Raw genomic sequence first — 24,926 nt, 5'->3', positions numbered from 1 at the left:
ACACATTTATTTGTTTATAAGACAATACCGGTATAATGACAATAAGGCCAAAAAAAATAGTTCTGATTCTGATTACCTGGCATTCGAAAATAGGGTAGGTAGGTAGGGAATTTTTTTTTTTGGCAATTTTTTGTGTGTGTACAATCATATGGAGGCGTCTGCGTGTAGTCAAGGGTAAAAGGTATAAAGTGATGGTTTTGGGTGTTTTTCCCTCATTTTTCCAAGGGTAGGGGCTGTCAGAATAGGGTAGGTAGGGAAACCAGAAACAGAACTATTATTTTTTTGGATGTAAGTTTGCAAAACATATTGCAAATGCATGGATTTACAAAAAGGAAAAAGGGGGCTGAGGGGGAAAAAGGAAGGGGTGCGGGAACAAGAAACTGGTTTACTTTCTGGTTACACCTCTATGTTCCGACACCCCTATGTTCCGACTGCACATATTCCTATTCCTAACCCTAACCCTAACCCTAACCGGGAGTAACACAATCTAGGTTGTCGGAACATAGGGGTGTCGGAACATAGAGCAGTCACCTACTTTCTTACTTGGCCTAATCAAAAGCCTACTTCCTACTCTACCAGCACACATCATTTCCAGTATAGCTGTCCGACTTGAAACAGGACTCAACTGCAACACAAAAATACCCTCAAATCGTGTGATCACAAATGCCATCAATTCTTTTGTTATTAAAAAATGCCAATTTATGAAGGGTTGGCTTTCTGTCAATAATTAAACTGTACCAGTACATGTACAATGTGGAGAAAAATGCTGGTACATGTACGCATGTAAATTAGGAGTAATTATCATAATGATGGAATGTTCAGGGTACAGTGTACATGCAGTATGTACATGTACATGTATGCCAAGGCATTTGATCTAAAGGTGTACAAAGCGTGTGCATTGTATTAGTGTTGTGTTGGATCACGGACTAGTTCCGAAGCAAACTCTCAAATTTTCTTCCAGTGCAATAAAAGATGCAGCTCTAGATTTTTGTGCAATTTGACTGGTCAGCTCTTTTGTTATGTGTAGTATCATGGAGGTAGAATTGTGTGGGACTGAAAATGGACCGTAATTGCCTGCAGAAGTCGCGCATGAGCACCAGTTTCCCCAATTTTTTTTTTTTGGGGGGGGAAGATTTTAGGAATTGGCCTAGACGTTGTTCTGACGGGTTTGTGGGTGATATTGTGTCGTGATAGCGTGGTGGCGGGTTATTGCGGCGGCAGTTTATTGCGTATCAAACAATAACAAAGTCTAGCCCCTAGACTACATAATGATCCGTGGGTTGGATCCTGCAATACTTTCCAAAATCTCTGGACCTGTAATGTAACGCTATACATTTACACTGTTGTGCACGACAGTCAATGCTGTTGACGTGTCCATACACAACAACACACGTTTTCAAATCTACCCAGACCATAATTATGCGTGGGTTGCTATAACTGAATATCACAAGAGTCCAATGCCCAACATGTGTAGCATGCAGAATGGCGACAGATGGTGCATATAAAATGTTATGCATACACACGTCATCAAAGAAGGTCATTGAAACCATTTGGATGACACCATTTGGATGACAGGTGCCAATTTGTATGTATTTATAAACAAAAAACAAGTGAAAACAATGTCAATACTAAAATACCACCTGCCCCATGACGTCACATACCATAAATTCCCACATGGCAATCACTAGTTTAACTTCACAAAATGAACTAGCTAGAAATAAATAAAATACGTTTTGAAATTAGCCTTTCACACTGTCTGAGCAATGTACTCCGTACAGAACATTGCAATTATTATATAAAAGAAATACTCACCTTGTTCATTTTAACTTTCTATAGTTCATCATCACACATTTTTCACGAGTTTTGGTACAGTATAATACTTTGAGCAGTGAGAAAATACAAGCATTTTCTTAGAGAACACTTAGAATTGTTCAGTCCAATCTCACACAGGGTGTTGAGTGAACTTCGTATATGGACATCTTTCCAAAGGTTGTTCTTTTCCCGGAACGAATGTTGCAACCTGACCCTACTTCAATGGTTGTGTACAAAGTCTATTGAGAGTCAAGAAAATATTTAAGTATTTCCTCACAAATCTGGAAATGTTTCTCAGCCCCAGATTCATGCCTCATTATCATTTTTGCATTGACGGTCCTTCATTGAGATGATTATGAAGAAAAAAGCGGCGTCAGTTGCAACATTCTTTCCTTTTTTCCCTTTAAAACAAAACGTACAAATCAAAAATACATAATAAAAGAAAAAACTCAACTTTTTAAGAGTTTGGTGAATGGATTCTTTAAACGAGGATATTTATTTTTCTGCTGTCATGGATGTGTTTTTGTCAGTAAATATGTATGTGTAAAACCATGGAGGAATGAATAGACAAAAGAGGGGTGCATTAAAAGTTAAAACTACACGCAATTAAATTATCAGAGTGGGAAGCACAAAGTTTAATCATCTTACTTTTGGCATTGAGTATCGCCTTGGGCAGTCGGGTGGACTCCTGGAAACTGTCCCCTTTACTGCTTAGATACGCCCCTTCCGAGTTACTCGAATACTCAGTGAAACCATCGCTGTCGATGCTGTACCGCGAGTTCAGCTGACACCGGTCGTAAATTTCGCACAGCAGGCCGTCCAAAATGGACGAGTCTCTGCGCAGCGGTCCGCCTTTTGTGGGGCTGTTTGGGGACTCGCTGTTGTCACTTTCCCGACTGTCGAGGGAGAGGGTGCTCACCCGTACCCTAGGGCTCACCCTGCCGGTGCAAACCGCGTCCAGCCCGTGGGGGACGGGCTCGGAATCACTACCGTCCAACCCCGCTGACTGCGCGTGGATACCGTGTCCATGATGGATGGATCTCAGTACGTTGTTCAACGCAGCGGTGGATGTCGGTTCAATATGGTCAACTGTTTCTGGAAACGGTTCCGACTCCAGCGGTAATTCCTCCCACTCTGAGGCACTGGTTTGGCTGCCCGGGTCAGCTGGGAGAGTCGGTCTCACCTTGCCCGGAAAAGGGAGGAAGATTTCGTCCTCGAGTTCCGAGTATTCCTCCTGCGAAATGTCGGCAGATGTTGCACTACTTCGAGCAGCCATTCTGCCATGTTGGATTTATGAGCTTGTTGATACAAAACATACCGAATGAGGGCGCTCGTCAAAAATCTAGAAAAGCTCTGAGCTGAACTTTTATGCGCTTGTCAATTTCGACTGGTTTGAGTTTTCAGAACCATTCTCTTAGTCTTAGTTTGAGAAATTATTGCCCCAAAGTTTTTTTTTCATCTAAAACGTAGTTTTGATTATTAAGTTGGCTCACCAGTCATAATCGTTTTTGGTGCTACATATTTTTTTTTTTGGTGTTTGGGTTCCGTTTTTATTTTACTCGCCCCAAAATTTCAGCTAATATACGTAGGCCTCTGCAAGTTCACAATCTGGCAGAAAGGGTGATTGCTTCTTTGGACACAAAAAGAATCAGCAAAGGTTAAGAAAACGGAAGAATCCATCCACTATCTGGAAAATCCGCCACCTCGAACAAGTTTTTCCCAAAAGACTTTTTTTTTCAATCTCGTCTTACAAATGCAGCACACAAACTTCACAGAATTATCAAAGGCAACAACCATTCAAATGACGCTTTGTTTGAAAACTTTAGGGTTTTTTTTATTTCAAAGTTGAGAAGAACAGAAACCTGCAAATTTACGCTTTAGCATTATTTGTAAGTTGCTGCAGACAAAAAAAAGTGGGTCCCAATAATTACGGCGAGGGGTTCGGCTCTGTGGTGTGATCTGAGGCAATTTCTGACCACTTTAACCAATTTTTTTTTAAGGAAAAGATGGTGGTGTACGCAGTGCCTGCCTTCACTGCGGCGCCACTTAAAATTTTTTTTTAAAATGGGTGGGTGTTTTTTTTTCGGGGGGGGGGGGGGATGGCCCTCATTGCCCCCCCCCAGCCGCCCTTGGCTACATATATTACAACTCTATTTCAGAAAAAGACTTAGATTTACTGTTTTAAGAATTAACAATCAAATAATAGACTAATTTAACAGAATCTTATCACATTATATTGCCACATTTAATTTAAATTCGACTTTAGCATAGTTCATATTTTTCTTTTCAATTTATAATTGCACATAATTATTTCAAATTAAGTACCTATTGTGTGTGACATTCTCGTAAACAAACCTTTGATAATTGTTATGAATAGAAAAAGCAGAAAGCTCAAGTGAGCAGAACCATTCAACCTGTGATTTCTGGTAGGTAATTATAAATATTGCAACATAATCACTTTGAATAACAAAACAATTTCCCGGCATGAAATTAAAAGTATCATCTGGCAACCTCTATAATTTCAGAATTTTGAAAACTTTTTTTGGGACAAGAGAGGCATATCTGTTGCCTTTCCTTCTCTCTAATCAAAAGTTTTTGGTTTTCCATTTCAAGAGTGGATAGAGGGTTGGTGAGTTGCAGATTCTAAACCTCACACAAAAACCTGAAGAAAAACAATGTATATCTTCATAATTAACGGTAAAATGTGCAAAAGCATGATTTGAACAAAATTTTATCATATTGCTACTCGTTTTTGAATTTTTGTTGATGGGGGGGGGGGGGGCAGGTGTCAAATTAATAGAATATATAGAACAATATAATCACAATCTCATGAACATATCTCACTTTAAATAGAAAACACTACTACAAGTATAATGTAACAGACAAGCAAAAAGCAAAATATGGGCCATAGAACTGTGACATCGTTGATATCTTGTCCAAAAAAAAAAAATCCTTAACAACATCCTCATTGAAAACAAAAACAAGAATTTGGCAGCATGAAATTAGCTGCACTACTACTGTTAAATTGTACAAAATTGTGTATTGTTCATGAAATTTCAGGAAATAAAATCTCTAGTGCCAAATGTTTTTGGCAATCTCCATAATTTCAGAAAACATCTATTTACAGTTTCTGGACAAGATGCACTTTTAGTCATTTTCTTGTCTCCGTCACATAGACTTTGTTTTTTAATGATCGGTGGTTTCAAGATTCCGGAAAACCCCCAAAGTACCCAAAAAAATAAAAGAGAAGTTTGTCTGACATCCCTCACTTCCCCATTTCATGGGTAAAATAGGCAGTATAAGGCCAAAAAAAAAAGTCTCCTGTTTCTGGTATGGAGCTTGCCCAAAAAGTGGTGCGGCGACGTGGCTTTTTTTTTTTTTTACCTGATTTTTTTGCTTAAAATGTCGGCTGATGACTGCAAATGGTGCCCGACTAAACTTAGTGCAAATATATGAGAGTCCAGAGAGGCCACATAAAGCTTATTCTCGACCATAACCCCATCTAAAAACACGTTAAAATTGTGCAGCAGCAGGATTCCAGTCAAACCAGTGAGTTTGGCGGTTTTGAGACATCATCTTTCATTGAAAAAAAAAACTTTTTCATTTTGCCAACGCGCATGGCTCTGGCGACGCGCGCGCATACCAGAAACCGGAGACTTTTTTTTTTGGGCCTAAGCTCCCTAGGGTGTGTGAAAAATCATATTAAAATTGATGAATTGGAGACTGTTATGGTCAATGGAAAACAGCTCATTGCTTAATTTACAGGAAGTACTGATAGTTAAATACTGACGATCATATTTACTATAAACCTGCATATACACAAAGAAGCAATATCTCATTTAGGCAATGAAATAGGCTAAAGATTGGCAAAACTTTTGCATTTATCTGCCCAGGCTCAAGCGCTTTGAGGCTCAAACTGTTAAACTCGCACCAATTTAAAAATGTTTTAAAACAAATTGGCCAATGTGGGTGGAAGACTACAGCCTCAGAGGCCATGCAACAGATATACACTCACGAGAATACTGACTTTTAGTCATCCTTTATCACAAACCCCCAAAACACAAAGTACATAATGTGTTCTCATACAAAATGCTTTTAACATCAAACGATAAATAGCTTATTCTTTATATTCAACTCACTGAAATCATTAAAAGGAAGTCATAAAGTAAGTAATATCTGTCTTTAGCTTAAAACAAGCCATTACTTTATCACCAGTTTCTTTGAACCAGTTTCTTTGAACACCTAACCCACATATTCGGTATCTTAATTTGCCGAGAGCGAATATTGTGGCATTCACTATTTTTGCTATCTTGCTGTACACTGCCAAAAGTACCATACCCGTAGCAACCAAAGTACTATACCTGTAGCAACCAAAGTACAATACGCATAACTGGTATTGTGTGCAAATGCATATGGGTGAGCGCGTTGCACGCATTATTCCAAAGTGGTAGCGCAACAGCGGTTTAAACATTTCGTGAAGGGGGAGTTTTGGAAAAGTGCAAATAAAGTTTCAACTAATTTTGTATTAAAATTGTAGTACATTTTACTTGTATTTATATTAAATTAATCATTCATCACTGAAAATCAAGCAGAATCTGTGGGAGAGGTGTTATAAAACAACTCTTGACTGCTTTTATCTCGTGGCGTAGTAAAAGTAGCCTCCCTCAGTGATCCATGGAGCATTCTGTTTTCTCCCTCGGCTTCGCCTCGGGAAAATAGAATGTCCATGGATCACCTCGGAAGGCTACTTTTACTACACCACTCGAAGCAGTCAATATTTACATATTACATTCCCTCTGAATGGTATAACAGCTCATCATACCACACGCACTCCCCAGCCAATGCCAGTGCGCCTTTAAACTTGTGGTTGGAGAGAGGCAAGGCAAGGTAAAGTGGCTTGCCCAAGGACACATTATAATGGCCAGTGGCTGGGTTCAAACCGCTGACACCCTATAAATGTAAGTCACAAACCATCACTATGCCACACTTGATTTCTTTGAAAGTTGTGCTTGTTGCTAGAAATTTAATAGTTAGTCCACAAGTGATTTACGCCAGTTGCCTACAAAGGGATATTCAGCCTGATACAATGCCTGAATAAATCCCCGTCATCTGATTGGTGGGTCGTTGATCGCATGTCATTGAATAATTCGTCCCAACCCACAGCCCAGCTGCATGCATCAGCAAATACAGAAGTTCTATTTCACGATAGTGGATCTGACCAATCAGATGGTGAGGATTTATTCAGGTGTTGTGTAAAAAAACTATCCATGCAATGGAAAGAATAATTTCATTCGGTGACAGATGGAATGTTCAATTCCACTCATGGAACTTTCCCCCTGTCACCTCATGAATACTTCTCACCATTGCGCTCATAAACATTCATTATTTGTATACAATAATTCAGCCAAAACCACATTTTTATCACATCCCCTAATTTACCAAATATGGCACAACCATGTAAAGGTGATAGGTTAACAAGCAAGTAAAGGACTGGGAAAACTTCCAGCCAATGGTGCAATGACATATTTTGCATCAGCATTCTAGGTTTCTGTGAGAATCTGAAAATTTAAGCCATTTGGTTTCGGCGGGAAACTCATCGATTACAGATCAGTGGATTACTGGTGTGCGCTGCTTACAAACAACGCAAACAAGCTGTCCTCTTGCGCCAGGAGGTTCTCAGGCGTATCGTACTCGGCTATAGCGCCCTCATTGAGGACGAGGATGCGGTCTGCATCCAAGATGGTGGTCACTCGGTGCTGCAGGTAAACGAAACAATTATTCATGAGAAAGAAAGTGATCAATTCATGAAAAAGACAAAGCAAGTGATCATTCATGCAGTGTGTATTGCTCGTGACTGGTTGCCGGCTAACGTTTCGCTGAGCATAAAAAAATTGGTAAGCAATATATCCTGCTTAGCAGCATTATGACCTTTGACCCGGGTATGTACTATGGGTTGTCTGGTGCTGCTGTCTACTGAAAACAACTGGTTATTGTTGTCCTGGTGGGCCTGTGGGGACCGTTATGGTCTGGCGCAACATTGCTATTTACACATAGAAACGACATGTTTTCATATAGAAATGACATGGATTTGTTCAGCAAAGCTGTCGGACAGGAAATCCATGGCTGAGCTAAGGCGCCAGTTTAGTCTGTCTGCTGTTGACGAGGTGGTTCGTTGGGGACGCCTTCGCTGGTTTGGTTACCTCCAGCGTATGAACAAGGACAGCTGGCCAAGGAAGATCTTAGACTACCTGATCCCTGGCAGCTACGCACGTGCCATCCAAAGAAGAGGTGAAACGACAACATCAACAATGACCCGAGGTGCCTGCAGATCAATGCCAGTCTGGCATGGAACCAAGTAGAGTGGAGGAAAGCTATCTGACCAAGAGGACATGATCATCATGGAGTCCAACCCTCGAGTTCGGGGACAGACGGACTATAAACAGATGGATGGCTGGATGGATGGATTCAGCCAGCCATTTTTTTCTAGCATTTTGATGAATTAACTACAGTATTGGCTTCGGGATAACATTGCTACATATCAGGAATGACATATATTTTCAGCAAGCCATTTGTATCATTTCAATGCAATAGCTACAGATCAATGGTTCAATTGGAAAGAATGTTGCAACCTGACGCCACTTTTGTCTTCATATATCATCTCAATAAAGGTCAGTCATTGCAAAAATGTTGAAAAGACATGAATCTGGGACTGAGAAACATTGCCAAGTTTGTTAGGAAATACTTGGAAAATTTTCTTGACTCTCCATTGACTTTGTACACAACCGTTGAAGTGGTGTCTGCATACTACATTCTTTCCGTTCAATTGATTATGTAATTGAAAATAAAATACTCACAGCTATAGAAAGTATTGTTCGATCTTTGAACTCCTCGGCCACAACTCTCTGGACAATGTTGTCCTGAAAAAGACAGTACAACTTGAAATTGAAGAAGGAATTATCATGTAAATTGTGGCAGGATTGGGTTTTATAGACCTTTTATTAACAGGGGGGGGGGAAATAATATCCAAGGAATGTCTTTGACACGGTTCATTTGTATAGCTTGTGATTTATCTAAAAACTCGGTGACTTGTGACTGACTAACATAATTGTCTTGTAAAGGGCTATAGACTCTCACACAGGGTTCGACCTTAGCTCATTTTTTCAATAGCCAGCTGGGCTACTGAAACAGACTCTTAACTAACCCGCAGGCATTTTCACTAGCCCGCATGTAACTAGCCTGCGGGCACTTTCACTAGCCCACATGTTTTTCTTTTGTAGAGTATCTCATAGACAACAATGTGCACACATGTAAAACATGTATCCTGAGACAACCTTGTCAGTGTTTTTAATAAACAGATCTAACATTTTAACCCTAAACAGTTATAAAATTAGACACAAATTGATACAGGTTTGATTTCTGAATTTAATGATTTATTTCTTCCTGTCCTTTCATCTTTGCCGTAGCCCAATAATTTTTGACTCGCCAGCCTGGCTATTTAAGGAATAGTTTGACTAGCCCGCCGCTGTTTTGACTAGCATTTGGCTAGCGGGCTACCGCTAAAGTCGACCCCTGCTCTTACATACGATTTGAAGGTTTGCTTGGTGAAGTGAGCAATAAGAGTAAGTTTGCAGTTGCACCATGTAACAAATCTCTTTTGTGAGTTTGTGAGGTTCTTAAAAGGACCGGTGGTGTACAATTCTTTAAGCAACATCTAAAACAAGGCTTTCCTAGTCAGGCTGAATCCACTTGTCTCAGTTTACGCGACACGACGCGACTCCCAATCCGACCTGATCCGACCGACCTGTTGGGGGGACAGAATGAAGGCCACAAAAATAAGAAGTAAAGAGTCCAAACGCCTCGGTCTTTTGGTGCCAAATGCCTACCGTTTCCATGTCGATAGATGCTGTAGCTTCGTCCATAATCAAGATGCGAGACTTCCGCAGAACGGCCCGAGCGAGGCAGAACAGCTTTCGCTGGCCCATGCTAAAGTTCTCACCACCTTCCGAAACCTGGGACTCTGTGAGAATTGCAGAACCACATCAACACAAATTGCATAAGAAGTACCTTTAATGAACTTCACTGTGTGTGATTTGCTCCGTTGTACCAAAGATAAATATCTTTTGTTCATCTTCCCTTAACGATATTTCTTCCTCCAAAATATCCTTTTACTTACACTTTGTCATATGTTTCTTAGACCTTTGTGTTTTTTTTCCCTCAGCGGTGCTTTATTACTTAATCTTTTTTTTCTCAATTTTAAGTGTTTTTATACTGTGAAGTGAGGTATATCAGGAAATTCTTGGGTTGGGGTGCCAAAGTTCCTAAGACTTAGATTTGATTTGTCTTGTTAATAGCGCCTCTCCTTCCAGGACGGCTTGCATTAGGTAAGATCTAAATCCTGTTTTGAACCAAGGCTTGGACTCACCTAACCCTTGGCCTAGCTCAGACACTGTCGTCTTGAGCTGTGCAATCTCCAGTGCGTTCCACATTTGCTCCTCGCTACACTGATCCAGCGGGTCCAAATTGAACCTGCGAGTTGAGAATGGCAGTAAATGGTTCAGAAGCTGCAAAAAGGCTACATAGACAAGCATCTATGACATTCGCGCAGATTTGCCAATTAATTATGCAAAAAAGACACTCTGTCTTGACGTAAAGATTCTCAGTTAATGTGACCATTCAGCGGGCGCCTGGGTCTTTGGTAACTCGTTGCTATATTACAAAAACTTTGCAGCCAAATTGACCAATCAACGGCTTAGTCCACATTTCTGATCAAAGTGACTTCACAGCTTCAAAAGTATGATTGGCTGACGCGTGGGGTCGCACAAAATGTGCATACTTAAGCTATATCAGACATGGTATACGGAGAGAGAGCTCCGTTGGTTAACAGATGATACTCAGACTACATAAAGGCACACCTTGAATAATAATAATCGGCATTTAAGAACGCTCTTTTTAGTACACTAAATCACAGCGCTTACAGTATTATTATTACCCCTGATCATTGGGCCAATTTAACATTCTAAATACCATCTCTGCTCCCTGGGGAGTATACAGCAATGCAGCCTGTTAGGCGCAAGCAAGCTAAATCAATCACATAACCATCTCTGCCCATTTACCCCTGGGTGGAGAGAAGCAATGAGTAACAAAGTGCCTTGCCCAAGGGCACACGCACCATGACCCCAGGCTGGACTCGAACCCACAACCTGCAGCTTTACCCGCAGACCATGAATCAGTGCCCTTAACCACGAGGCCACAGCACTCCACTGTAAAGCGAAACTGGCATCACAAAATATTCCTTGGGTATTGGAATTGCAATTCAAGTTAATCAACTCCTTTCTGTCACTGAAAATACTCAGTAACCATGATCGGTTTGGTTATTCAACATACCTGATTGTGCCAGTGAAGAGGATAGGATCCTGTGGGATGATGGACAGTTTTTGTCGGAGATGATCCAACGGCAACGATGCAATATCCACATTGTCAATTACAATTTTGCCTTGAAAAAGAGAACATAAACATTCAATTATAACACACACAAAAAAACTCTTCCACTCTGTAGCACTACTACAGTATTCCAAACTTGCAGTGGCGTATCCAGAGGGGGCACTTTGCCTCCACCCCCACCCCCACATGCAGATTTTTTTTAACAATGTTTATTTTCAGCAATTATTTAAATAAATGGTTAGAGAGTTCTGACATCAACCCCCAAAAAAGAAAACCCGCTCAAAAACCATTACAATGCGACGTGAAAATGGGTAAAATAATTTGCAGTATGCATAAAAATGGTCAATTTTGAAGAGCGCGCCTATTTGAAAGGTGGGTACCCCCCCCCCCCATTTTGATTTTACGGAGGCCAAGTGTCTGGAGGAAAACATGTCTACATTTCGGTGCGAATGTGCGGTTGCCCCCCTGATGTTCAAAGCTGGATACGCTATTGCAAACTTGGAGTTACTTTTCACTAACACTTAAATCTAATGCTAACATAAAATGCAGCTACAACCATTATATCCAGTCTCCTGACGATGACTAGAGCAGGCTAGTTGAAACGTTGAGACCAAAGACAAGTTTTTTCAGAACTTAAAGCAGGACTGTTCTTATCAGAACAAAAACTACTTAGCGAAAGTTGATAATAAGCAGGACAAGTTCTCATCAGAACTATCTACTGAGTGACAGTAGTTATTACCACACGGTGTTACCGCAAACTGAAACGATACATGCCACCACATGACCTCATTATAATGTGCTGAATAATGTGGTAAATTTTTAATTAAAAGTCATGTAACATGTCGAAGTGAAATTATGTGGTATGCATGTATGTTTACGAATGTTTTCAATATTGGGTTTGATGTTGAACTTTTTATCTCTCTGATGCAGAATTCCATCTTGTTTGGTTGCGGTACCCACTGCTGTATCAGACCAAACCAGCCAGCCGACCCTGGCAAGCTCGATGGTCGAGTGGTAAAACCAATTACTACACCTCATAAATATTCATGATCAAATTGGAGCCCGCCATTGGCCGATTCTGCCGCGCGTCTTGGAAGTAAAAATGATACGCGCCCAGGTGACATCATCCCGGTGAGTATCCAGCTCGCTGCCGTGCGGTAGTTTTTTTCTGGTAGCACCAAAAAATCCCTCTGGAACCCGCCTCCCATACTGGTAGTCTATGGCATGTAATCTTTACGAAACCAGTCTGTTGTTGTATAAATCCTTGTAACTACTGCCATAAAAACACATTTAAGACTGTTGGCACCAGACTATTTCATACTGTGACGCGAAGAACTTGAAGTATGCTGAATAAAGATGCAAAATCTACGAAGGCTGTTAATGACAAGGCAGTAAGGCTACTAAAAAGGCAGTGAGGCTACTAAATATCTATGAGGTGTAGTAAAACATATACAGCATGGTTTATTTCATGAAAGTAGTTGGAAATACTGGTCCCTCGGTGTAGGTCAGCTTGGCTACCTCCCTCCGCTTCGCGTCGGGAGGTAGTCAAGCTGACCTACACCGAGGGGCCAGTCATTCCCACTACTTCCCCTCAAACCATGCTGTATTTGTATCATACTGATATCACATCTACCTTAAATTCTATAGACCTTATCCACGAGGCAGCCATGTTTGATCGTGTTCCCTGAATGCATTTTCTATATTGTAAACTGTTAAATGAGATGGTGCCAGACTTAATGCGTTCTAAGCCTCACTTTCATTTGTTTTTTTAAATGTGGCTTAGAACATTAGGGTATGTTTAAGTACAAATTTTAAATTATTCATCAGAGGAGACTGGTATTAATTTGTAATTAACTTTATTTCATTGCTTTCATTTCTATTCAAAAGTTCACAAAATGAAGATTTTACCTTGTTTTCAATTTAATATGGCCGACTCGTGAAAAAAAGCCTATTCTACGAATAACTGTCAATGTGACACGTGTGGTCTAGCGGTAGAGCACAGGCCTCATGATCCAGGCGTGTTGTGCCCTTGAGTAAGGTGCTTTAATAATAATAATAATAATAATAATAACACGATTTGTAGCCCGCATTTTCGCAAGTATCAATGCGCGACTAAGGACAACTCCAGAAGACAAGTTACAGATTATGTGGAGAGAACAGATCAGTTTTCAATCTGCCCTTAAAGTTGTCAAGAGAATGGATGTTGCGGATGTTGTGTGACAAGGAATTCCAACACCGGGGACCAGACACTGAGAAGGCCCTGTCCCCTGCCTTTTTGAATGTGCGTGGAACTCTAAGGTTGTTACTGGAGCGGAGGCCACTACGGCTGGGTGCATTAAGGTTGAGTGATCCCATTATGTACTGCGGCATTGTGTTATGAAGTGCTTTGTGCATGAAAACTGCTGTTTTGAAGTTGATGCGTTGTCTAACTGGTAACCAATGTAATTGTTGAAGGAGTGGAGAGGCATGTGTGTATTTGGGTTGAGATAACCTCATTTACTCCTCTCAACCCAGGTGTTAAATGGGTACCGGCATTATTCAATGCTGGGAAGGTAACAGACTCGCTGTGGAGGAGGTGTGGCGATCCCCCACAGCAGCATTTCATGGACTCAAAGTCTGGCCCAATCGCTTCGAAAGAGAGATAGGCACTCCATTCCTGTGAACACAGGTTCGTCCCTTTTCAATGTGACAAACTAAAAACAGCGTTGTGGTAGTCAGTGGTATCAAATGCGGTTGACCACCTTTTTGAAATGGGGACATTGGAATGACTTACCTTTGAAAGTATCCACAATTCTAAACAAAGCAAGAGTGAGTGAAGATTTTCCACTGCCTGTTCGGCCACATATACCAATCTGAGGAACAAATGAATCAATTTCTTACACTACAAAATCTTTGTGAAAATTGACAGTGTTGTAAGAATTCAACTGTTTTTAATTGACAGACAACATATATCGCCTATCTGCCCGAAACGGGTTTCAACATAGATTCTTTCTTCATGTGCCTTCTGGCTCTTTTCTTCTTGTTTTGCTGAAGTCTTTTGTCATTTATACTTTGACATGTATCAATTACAAGTTATCAATTACTCCACTTGTCAAGTACATTCCCACATTTGAGTGCACTTTTGCAAGTGTCTTTAAACCTGAGTTTGGGACGTCCAACTGATCTTGAGCCATACAACAATATGCATTATAACATCAGAATCCAAACATAAACAAGGAAACAGCATTCGTGAGGCATTCCGGCTAAATGAGACGGAACTGGAAACAGTGGAGAAAAATGAAAAAAACTGAACAGGAGTGATTTTTTTTTCGAATTTTGGATTTATTGATATTTATAAGGCCAAAAAAAAAAATATTCGGTCTCTGGTCAGACCAAAGTTTCGGAATTGACGCGGCCACGCGGCTTTTTTCTTTTTTTCTTTTTTTTTCTTTTTTCTTCAAGCTTGGATTGTACAGACAAGGTGTGGTACTATTTTGCTTTTTTGGTGTCCTCATGTACATTGGTGTCCTCCATAATTTGCCTTGGTGCTTTCGATCATTTGCCTTGGTGCAATTTCCCATTCAAAAAAAAATTGAGGAGGTGCGGAAATAGAGGGCGCTGTTGGAGCTACCGCGGAACATTTTGGAAAAAAATAAGATCGACGCGCATGATTAAAATCGACGCGCGCGCTGACCAGAGACCGACTTTTTTTTTTTTTTGGCCTAACTATTGATATGTCTACCACACATATTTTAAAGATATAGTATAAAAATTGCGGAATAAAAGAGTTTTTAAGGAAAACCAATTGGCATCTTTCACTTGCACTAATACAAACCTTGAAACTTTAAAGGCCTTTTTCTCAGTATTTTACTTTTTGGCATGTTGACAAGTGCAAATTTTAAACAACCATAACTTGTCAACTGAATGTCCGATTGAATTAAAAAAAAAATATTGTAAGGAGGGTTTTATTCTCTTTCTTACTATCCGCAAATCCTCCTTTCGACCTCTGCCCAGTTGTGTCTCACTTTGCCAGAATGCCTCACATTGAACCCTTTGTCACTTGTATTACATTGTACTACAATGTATTTACTCCTTGATGTATTGAACCACAGAGCATGCTGGGGTGGTTTGGGGGTATGAGGGGTAACAGGGAAGGCGCTTTCGGGCGGTACAGGATAGCACCTAGTGGGTTAAGAAACAGTTTGCCAAAACACCTGTACCTTTTGTCCCGGTTCGATGTTCAGCGATACACCCTGTAGAACAGGGTCTAGCTTCTCAGCATAGCGCACCGATATTGCATCCGCAGCAACAGCGCCCTCTTTTGGCCAGGATGGATCGGGCAGTTCTCCTGAAAGAAAACAAATAATGTTTAAGTAGTATACCTTGTGCCCCATAATAAAATGGATTTTTTTTTTTGTTCTCATATAACGAATTGTCAATATGAAAGTTTTGTTTTTAACAAAAAAAAACTACTTTAGTCCAATTTTGGGCGTCTGAAAAGGGGCTTTCATTTTGCGCTCAAAGGAACCCGCCCTGCGAGAGCTAATTTATTGTCTGGTAGCCAATAATTTGAAATTTTGTGAAGAAACAATTCAATAACTACATGTAAGTCAATTTTTTCGTTCGATGTCTCATTCAAAAACGAACAACTTTAACATTGCTGAAAATAGCAATTGAAAAAAACAAATCTACTTTTCAAGATAAAACTCCGGTGAACTGAAATATCAGGGGAACGCATCTTTACATACTAAAGCTCTTCAGGATGCTTTGGGTAATAACCCTTCTAAATGCAACAACCTTCAACACTTTTGAAAGTGTGAAGCTTGCCCTGTGTAACAACTTCGAATATCTCAAGGCCAGACTGCCCTAGAGTCTGTGGTCAACAACTGTAAAACTGGGTCGTGTTGTTTCTTATTGTTTAGCATGAATAACCAACCATAGTAAAATATTTGACCTTTATAGTTTTCCGTTGGTACCTCGCAGTAGTACTTGATACGTTCCACAGCATTCATGTGCATCTCCACGATCGCTGATGTCCGGATGAACCAGTTTAAGTAAAACGATGCCTTTGACAAAAACAATACAGCACGATTCTTCAAATTGTGGCCAACCACCCCTAACCAAGGCTGATGTCAACAGAAAGAGCTTCTTAGGTGGCAGTGTACTGTCGTAGATGAGTCCATCGCAAGTCTTGGCCAAAGCAGATAATGAGTTTTTAAAGGTAAAGTCCATCATTTGTAATTTGTGCATTTTGTTCGTTTGAAGCAACAAACGTGCATAAAATCTAAAGAAGGGTGCTGAACAACTAACCTGATGAAGTTTCAGCTCAGCTTCAGCTGTATATTCAAAGAAAAACAGCATTCTAGGATCTCAATTTCGAATCAAAAGTTGCTGAATCATGTTTTGAATTGGGCCTGAATTCAGCGTCCGAGACGTGTTCTCGATGAGCCGATTGCAGCTATGCGATGTCGTGCTCTGATCCGACGAATTATAGAAACCACGCACGCATGTGCGTCGTGCCAATGCTTGCGCGCGCTTCGCTGAATAACAAAACAAACTACTAATCTAAATTTCCTACGGTGCGTCTTAAGAAGCACCATTGGAAAGGCCTTCTTTTGTTGATTTTTTCAAAATGACAGCTTTCCAGAAAGAATAATTTCACAGGGAGTTTAGTCCCCTCACTATTTTTCAACCAAGTATGTTTTTCAACAAGAATTGCGCCAGTTACTTTTTGGATAGCTGCAAATGATGGACTCCAGCTTCAAAGGTAGAGTATATCATTTGCAGCTATCCATAAAGTAACTGACAAAATTATTGTTAAAAAGCTTACTTGGTTTAATGGCACTTTTTAATGGCACGTTTAATTTAACTGGCTGTAAAATTATTCTGTATGGTATACTGTCATTGTAAAGAAAACAATTAAAGAAGGTCATTTCCAAAGATGCGTCTAAAGACGCATGTAAAAAAATTTTTTTTTGTAGTTCGTTTTTAATTCGATGAAGCCGTGAATGGTTTGCGCAAGCGTTTACACGACACAAACGTGCGCGTTGTTACTATAATTTATCGGTTCAGTGCATGACATTGCGTAGCTGCAATCTGCTGAACGAGACCGATTCCCGGACCCTGATTACGGGCGCAATTCAAAACAAGACTGCTATGGCAATTTTGAATGGCAGCTTCTGAATTGAAATTGAGATCCTGAAACATTGTTTTTTGGGGGGGGAATATTCAGCATTCACAGAGCTAAAACTTCATTAGGTCAGTTATTAGGCACCCTTCTTCAGGTAACAGGCAGGGCACTTTGGGACGGTACAGAGACCAATGGGTTCAATTCAAGCTAACTAGCATGAGTGCATGACACAAAAGCACTGCGGTACTCACTCCTCATTCGATTTTCTGCAAAAACACGGTAAATTAAGACCGATTTTCCAAAATTTGTTCAAACATTGACGGAATTTTCCACACAGGCTTAGTAAGCCTTAAAGATCAATTTCACTGCAGTACCCACTCCTAATTCTATTTTCTGCATTTTAAAAACATGGTAAATTAAGACCGATTTTCCAAAATTTGTTCAAACATTGAGGGATTTTCCACACAGGCTTAGGAGGCCTTAAAGATCAATTTCGGACTTACAGCCAGTGCATATGATAGAGCCAGTCCCACGTAGCTTGGTGCTAGCCCTGATGATGTGACGGCTACAGTCAGGCTAGTCAACCCCGCTAGTAGAACAACCACATTGCCAATGAAATCCTGCAAAGTCAGACAAATCGGACAATGATAAAAATGCCACCATCAGCAGATATGTCATTCTAAACACAACAAAGTCCACGCTCACTGGATTGGTCATAATTTTAAATCTGATTATGATGACGTCATTTATATAGACCTTTGGGGAATTTTGTCAGCTACATTTGGATACCCCGTTTGCTACCAAAGACTGTAATTCATCCAAGATTACGGTTTATAAAAAATGATGCAGTTTAAAAAGTTTAAAATTTATACATTACCAATTTCCAACTGCGTACTCTTTAAATGCAACTTTTCAAACTGCACCCTTTTTTTATAAACTGTTATCAATGTTGGACGATTTATAGTCTTTGGTAGCAAACGGGGTATCAAGATGTAGCTACAACATTCCCCAAAGGTCTATGTAAATGACATTATCATAAGACAATCCTATTCAAAATTGACCGCATTGACCGCATTGCTTATTAGACTTGTCACCAGTCCATCTATTATCGTAACATTTTCCAAAAAGTTTTCGGGCAAAAACGATACTTTACAAGTATTTCTTTTCTTCGTTCGGTAGAAAATGGGAAATTCATAGTTTTTTAGTGGCAATTCGTATTTTCATAATTTAACAAAAAATTTGTAATAATTACAAAAAAATTCATAAAAGTTGGCAGCTATGTATTTGCTTTACTATACCTCATACATATTCAGCTGCCATTGTAATTTGTGGCATAAAATCTTCGGAGAAGCTTGTCCAGCTCATCAGAAGAATATTGCTCAGTCTTAGAAAGTTCAGTCCTTTTGCAATACAGTAACTCCTAAGACTTTCTACCACATTGTGGACAACTTTTTTTAGGAGAGGAGGCATCTTCATTGTCCTCAATATTCTCCAGTTTGGCATCATTGAGATTGGGAAAATACTGATTAAATACGTAGGCTGCCATCTTCTCATGTGTAGCTAGGGCGATGTACAACACCCATGCAATAGTTGCATGATTGCTTCATAAAGCGCATGCCTAGTGGACTACCGCACAGGTAACCTGTGCGATAGTCTACTACGCATGCGCTTTAAATACCATGTGCGTAAATACTTGCGTGCGCGCTCAGTAAACAGCAGAAATAGCGGCTGGCATGTGATGGTGAATAGACCAGTGAGAATTCGGCTCTCGATCATGAATATGTATGAGGTATAGTAATAAGAAATATGGACTGACTTAATACCAGTCTAATTCCAAGCCATCGATTGCAGGTGTTCAGGTTGAGCTCGGCAAGGATGTTCTTATCAATCGCATCCAGGATGTTCTTCTGGAATCTCTCCTCGTCTCTGAGAGTATAAGGCAAGGAAAAACTTAGTCTAGGGAAACTTAGTCTTAGTGGAGTGTCATGGCCAAGAGGGTAAGAGCACTGCACCGGACTCATGCTCTGGTGTTTCACAGGCAGCAGAATGTGGGTTCGAGTCCGGGTCTGGACTCTTGTGCCCTTAAGCAAGGCACTTAACTATTGTTGCTTTGTCCTTCGGATGGGACGTGAAGCCGTAGGTCCTGTGTGTTGTGTAATGCAATGCACGTAAAAGAACCCAGTAACACTTATCACTAAGAAAAGGGGTTAATTTGCCCCGGTGTTTCTGGCCTCCTGTTAAAACTCCCCTGCGGAGTCCTTAGGAGAAGAACCAACCAAGTACCAAGTACCAAGGACTTCTTCCGTAGTTATTCATTCTGTGAGGACTAAGCTGAACCATAGATCGACCACTTTCTCTCAAACGCAGGATGGTTAGACTACTATAGTCGACTATTAAGGAACTGGAGCCTAAGGCATGGTGCCATCACTGGTTACCAATAGCCGCGCGCATCATAATGCATAGCAGGGAGCCAGGAAGCTTCGTGAGGGCGTTTTGACCAGCGTTTGACTAGAGACGTTCGGACGTTCCTATTAATGCATAGGTGTAAATTATATGTCTTGAATCAACCACTAATCGACATGTGGTCCTAGACTGAACATGCTTGAACAGTTAATGTCACGGTGATTTATTCAAGAGAGCCATTGAAGGACATCATATGCAATGTAAAGATAGATTACTTAGGGTTACGTAAGGGTTAGGTAAGGGTAGAGTTAGGGTTAGGTTTAGGGTTAAAGTAAGGTAATGGTTGGGTTAGGGTAAGGGTCAGGATTAGCCCTAGCAGTCCTGAATCCTCCAACTTGCACACCCCTAGGGAGTTAGGGTTAAGGTTAGGGTTTTGGGTTAGGGCAACTATTGTGATGTTACCATCTCACAAAAACCTATGTTTTTCGAGATGCAAAATATGGATTGTGAAGTAAGCAGCAAGACAGGCAAGACACAACAAAGCTACATTTGTACCTGTAGGCACGGATAGTCGACAGACCACTCAAGGTCTCTGAGAAATGAGCATAGACTGGTGACTTGGTGATGCTGCTGAGTCGCTGCAATTCTCTGGGGAAAAACAAGAATGATACACCACTTACAATATTACAAATGTGCTTCTCTACTTTATATCCAGATGTGGCCTAAGCAAAAAAAAATTAATACACGATAGAACTGCTTTTAGATAATTTGGAATCTTTGGAATGTAAAACATGACCGTTCCTGGGCGGCGTAGCCAGGGTTCTCATTCTAGGGGGAGGTGAGTGGAGGGGGGGGGCTGGATGTTACAATGGAGAGGTGCACAATTTAATCCGCGCTCAAAGAAACAGGTGTTTCTTCACCAGACACCCCGCCTCCGTAAAATCAAATGGGGGGGGGGGGGGGGGGGGGAGAGGGGGGAGAGGGGGGGGGGAGGGGGGAGGGGGGGGAGGGGTTGCTGGACACCATCTTTCAATGGGGGCTCTATTCTAAACTGAATTCTTGGTCATCGTCAGACAAAAGATATCGTTATATGCATTCAATGGGACGTTAAAATAAATAGTCAATCACTAAAAAAAAGAAGAGTTTTTGCCAAAAATATAGACAATATGTGAACATAGGAACTTTATGTTCAACCCGCTAATCATAGTTTAGTGACTTTTTCTAATTGCCCAATTTCCAGTGGGGGAGGCGGGGGACGACATTTTTTCTGGGGGGCGTGTGCTCCACCATGCTCCCCTGTAGCTACCCCGCTGCTGTTACTAGATGTAACCCATTTCCATTTTCATAATATTCTCATACCAAGACACGACAGGTTTTTTTAAAGTTAGTTTCAGGTGAAAATTGGATGAACACTTTGCGCCACACAAGTCCATAAATACACATACTTATTCCAAAGGTGTGGGGTCCTCACACCAGTTGTAGGATTTGTGAGGACAAACAGCCATTGTTGGACACTCAAAAAGTCCCCACAACTTAGGTCACAATTCTCCTGAAAGTAGAAAACTTCCCCCTTGACGCAGTGCCTGCCAGGATCCATCTACACACGGGGGTGTATCCGCTCCGTTCACAAGTACCCCCTCACCGGCAAAGGAAGTACAGTTGGGGGGCGCGGCCACTGCGTGTACATAGAACAAATCCCCTGGTGTACGCGCGTCACACAAAAGGAACAGTGCGCGTCAACCAGCGAAATGTACCACCCATGGGACGTCGTTGCTAAGTAAAGGGGCGCCCTCTTTTGGTAGCGCACGGAGCTCATTGGCTCATGGCATTCACGAGTTGGCCCAATACTGTCCTCTGTAGTTTCACCCTGGAGTCCAAACGGATGCTTACCTGGAGGTTCTCAAGTAGTAATGCCGCAGCAGCATGTAGCACACAGCGACTGGTAGTATAGCCAGAATGAAGAATGGAGTTACGATTGTGTTGACGATGACTGCTGACAAGCACTTGAAGGTTGCTTCAACCAAGAAGAGAAAATCGGAAGGCAAAAGCTGGAGAAAGAAAAAGACAAAGTGGGAAGACAGGACAAATTATAAATAATCAGATTGACAATTATTAACCAGTTGGCACCGGATGACATGTATACCAGCAAACGTTTTGCGGTATTTGCAGTACCACAAACATTTTGCGGTATTGGGAACGGATGATGGATAAACATGCAGGGAGCGAGGCCGGAAAATATCTGTTGGCGACCCTCTCGCAGCTAGCGAGGCTGGAAATAAGAGTGTGCTGCCCGAGCGTGATGGCTTCAACCCGCCTGGCACGAGGTCGAGTGAGAATCCCATTGCCTTGTTCCGTTCTTTTATTTTAAGGGCTTTTAATATTCTTACAACTTACATCATCAACAGTATGGATGTCACTTGAGAATCGGTTCAAGATGCGTCCAATCGGTGTGGTGTCGTAGAAGCGCATTGGGGCTCTGGACATGACTCCCAGCATGCTCCGGTGGAGTTGGCGTGATGCCAAGAGACCGGCCACAAAACAGCTGACAGCAGAGATGAACGACAGAACGGCTGACGACATGGCTAGGGCCGTATAGCCACCGATGTAGTAAGTCTGGGTAGAGCCGATTTCTTGCTGTTAAAAGATAAATATGGAGAGTTTTGCCTCATCAAGACATGTCAAAGTGATTCAGTTATTGGGGTGGAGGAGGTACAACGACGACGTCTGCGATGAAAATCCCTTCCTTTTACAAAGTGGTTGTTCGTTGACTATGGTCTGTTTAGAGTCCCTTGCGGATGCTCTCGTGTATGGGGGCTCCGTTTAGAATAACCCCCTCAACGATAAGCACAGGAGAGTTGGGAGAGACCACTGGGACTAGGCATTCAAACGCACTGCCGATGATGTATGACGCTCACGCAAAACTAGTCGTGCGTACTTCACGCCATATGCGCACAAACCTGTGTGCCAACACAGTGTGTCTCATTATGCACTGTGCCAAAAAAATAGCCTCTCAATGTCAACCCTTTGGTTGTGCAATGTAAATCAGAATAAATATTGTCAACGACAAAGATGAAGGTTAATTTATCATGACTTGCTTATATTGGGGTTAAAGGTAATATACAACATTTGCTTTTGCTGTAATTTTCAGAAATGGATGGATTTAATAGAGGTTAGTATTTTATGGCAGAAATGGTTACACTGGCATGTTTAAAGTTGTGTGTTCATAGATGCTGGAAAAAACCAAGAAAAATGTTGCTCTTGTAGTCTGGTTCCCTGACCCTACTTCAGACAAAACTGAGCAATTTACAGATGTCAGGGAATTGTCAAGTTTAGGGAACCAGACATTCACGGATGTGAGTGGTCAAACTAAATGTAGTAAATTGGGGGCAGTATTTTCTTTTCCGCTTTTCTTGAAAATGACAGCACACCAGGTGCCACAATTTCACAGGATGCTTGAGACTGTTATTCACTTACAATCAAGTACGGTTTTTCATAATAATTTGGTAGGTTTGTTTTTTGATGCAATGTTGTATATTTCCTTTAAAATGGAGTCTGTTACACATACTAAATAATAACAGGAGGTATGGGGTATGAGGAATCAACTGGACAGTCAGTCTCGATCAATTGTAGACCTGTCCAACTAGATCCAGTGGTCCAGTTGGAATTTCGAGCACTTTATATAACAGTCTGAGGAATTTGTATTACAATGCACAAATGTATCGAAAAGACTCGGGGGACCAGACATCATTAACTCTTTTGAGTTAACTTATTACCTTCACTAGGCTAAATTGAAGAAATGTACTGCGACAATTGAGCCAATATATCGGTTTTCGTCCACACTGGGCGTCATATTGAATGATGGGTTTTCCCGGTTAATTTAAAACTTTTACATCAAACTTTATTGAAAATACACTTTGATTTCATTCCACAATACTGTTACGCTTAATTGATATTCTTAAATACCTCAGACAGTTTAGCCATTCCTATTGGTCCAGAGCCCGTCACGTGGCCGGTCTTAAACGGATGATAAAGACATGGCTAGCTGGTCTTAAACACTTTTCCAGTGTCACATAAAATGTGGACTCCTAAAAATCCAGTGCCTCTTGCCGTTTTATTGGTTGAACGTTCACAGTCCTCACGTAGGCATGCGCAACACTACCAGGGAGTCAGAATTTTATAGTTCTAAATTCAAAACGCAATGCCCCAGGTGCGTTCTGCGCGACGTCGCACAGAACGTGCCACGCACGCGTCAATCTCCATAAAAGGGTTGTTTACATCTTAATCGCCAGCTGAACACTCCATTATTTAGCTAGAGGGATGTTTAAAAAAACATGAAGTGAACTTGTTGAACAAAATCGGGATTTTTTGACCGAAATATTATATTTTTTTAACCGAAAAGGTATTTATGAATGGGAATAAATGTGTGCTTACAGTCTGGGTGCTGATAATTACCCTCGCCTCCGGCTCGGGTAATTATCAACACCCAGACTCTAAGCGGTCTTAAACAGAGTGATTAATACCTCTTGAGCACACAATTATTCCCTTAGTATAACTTTGTAATTGCACAATCTTACGTCGGTAGCATTGTCCAGTTTCAGCCGGTCCCCTGCCTCGGACCATGCCGACAGCCAGAAGTCGGTACCCACGATCATGCCGTTGTAGCCCAGCATGACAGCCAACGCCAGGAGGGCCAATGGGTACCGCATGGCCTTTATGTAGAACAGAAAGACCCGCCACGAGATGGCGCCCTTCTCGCGCTCCTCTTTGCCGATCAGGGCGCCCTCTGCTGTCGTGTCTGCAAGAGGGAAAAATGGGACCGTAAGACCAGGGCCCAATGTGATGTCATTGCACTGTTCACAGAAAACTTCGGTTGACTGTGCAAAAAAATGGGTTAATAATAAGCACTGTTTCACGTTTAACGTTTCACAGCATGGATGTGCTAATGGCATACTCAACAAGATTCAGGAACGTCACTAATTTAAGCGCTTTTCCTTCTCAGGTTAGCGTTGATGTGCTTAGGCCCAAAAAAAAAAGTCTCCGGTTTCTGGTATGCGCGCGCGTCGCCGTAGCCATGCGCGTCGGCAAAATGAAAAAGTTTTTTTTCAATGAAAGATGATGTCTCAAAACCGCCAAATTCACTGGTTTGACTGGAATCCTGCTG

The 24,926-nt window shown here is 41.3% G+C and overlaps 2 protein-coding genes across 6 annotated transcripts in view; both read right to left on the bottom strand.

The window, feature by feature from the left end:
* The window catches only part of LOC119726728 (TBC1 domain family member 30-like), a 29,685-nt gene extending 26,556 nt beyond the window's left edge, over positions 1-3,129 (bottom strand). The window contains exon 1 of the mRNA XM_038198551.1: positions 2,461-3,129. Within this exon, the coding sequence (XP_038054479.1) occupies positions 2,461-3,088 (628 nt within the window). The 5' untranslated portion in view covers positions 3,089-3,129. The remainder of the gene's footprint in view (positions 1-2,460) is intronic.
* A 3,936-nt stretch (positions 3,130-7,065) lies between these two features.
* Positions 7,066-24,926, bottom strand: part of LOC119726726 (ATP-binding cassette sub-family C member 9-like) — a 45,412-nt gene continuing 27,551 nt past the window's right edge. For all 5 annotated transcript variants that reach the window (XM_038198546.1, XM_038198548.1, XM_038198545.1 and 2 more), the window contains 14 exons: positions 24,340-24,560; positions 22,160-22,399; positions 21,656-21,813; positions 20,321-20,413; positions 19,186-19,288; positions 17,866-17,982; positions 16,187-16,298; positions 15,453-15,580; positions 14,027-14,105; positions 11,197-11,305; positions 10,235-10,338; positions 9,696-9,829; positions 8,667-8,729; positions 7,066-7,568 (listed from right to left, as the gene is read on the bottom strand). In XM_038198546.1, coding sequence (XP_038054474.1) covers positions 7,428-7,568; positions 8,667-8,729; positions 9,696-9,829; positions 10,235-10,338; positions 11,197-11,305; positions 14,027-14,105; positions 15,453-15,580; positions 16,187-16,298; positions 17,866-17,982; positions 19,186-19,288; positions 20,321-20,413; positions 21,656-21,813; positions 22,160-22,399; positions 24,340-24,560 — 1,802 coding nt within the window. In that variant the 3' untranslated portion in view covers positions 7,066-7,427. The remainder of the gene's footprint in view (positions 7,569-8,666; positions 8,730-9,695; positions 9,830-10,234; positions 10,339-11,196; positions 11,306-14,026; positions 14,106-15,452; positions 15,581-16,186; positions 16,299-17,865; positions 17,983-19,185; positions 19,289-20,320; positions 20,414-21,655; positions 21,814-22,159; positions 22,400-24,339; positions 24,561-24,926) is intronic.

Source organism: Patiria miniata, unplaced genomic scaffold (genome assembly GCF_015706575.1).
Source record: "Patiria miniata isolate m_02_andy unplaced genomic scaffold, ASM1570657v1 HiC_scaffold_2, whole genome shotgun sequence".
Lineage (NCBI taxonomy): Eukaryota > Metazoa > Echinodermata > Asteroidea > Valvatida > Asterinidae > Patiria > Patiria miniata.
This window is presented reverse-complemented; position numbering and strand designations above follow the sequence as displayed.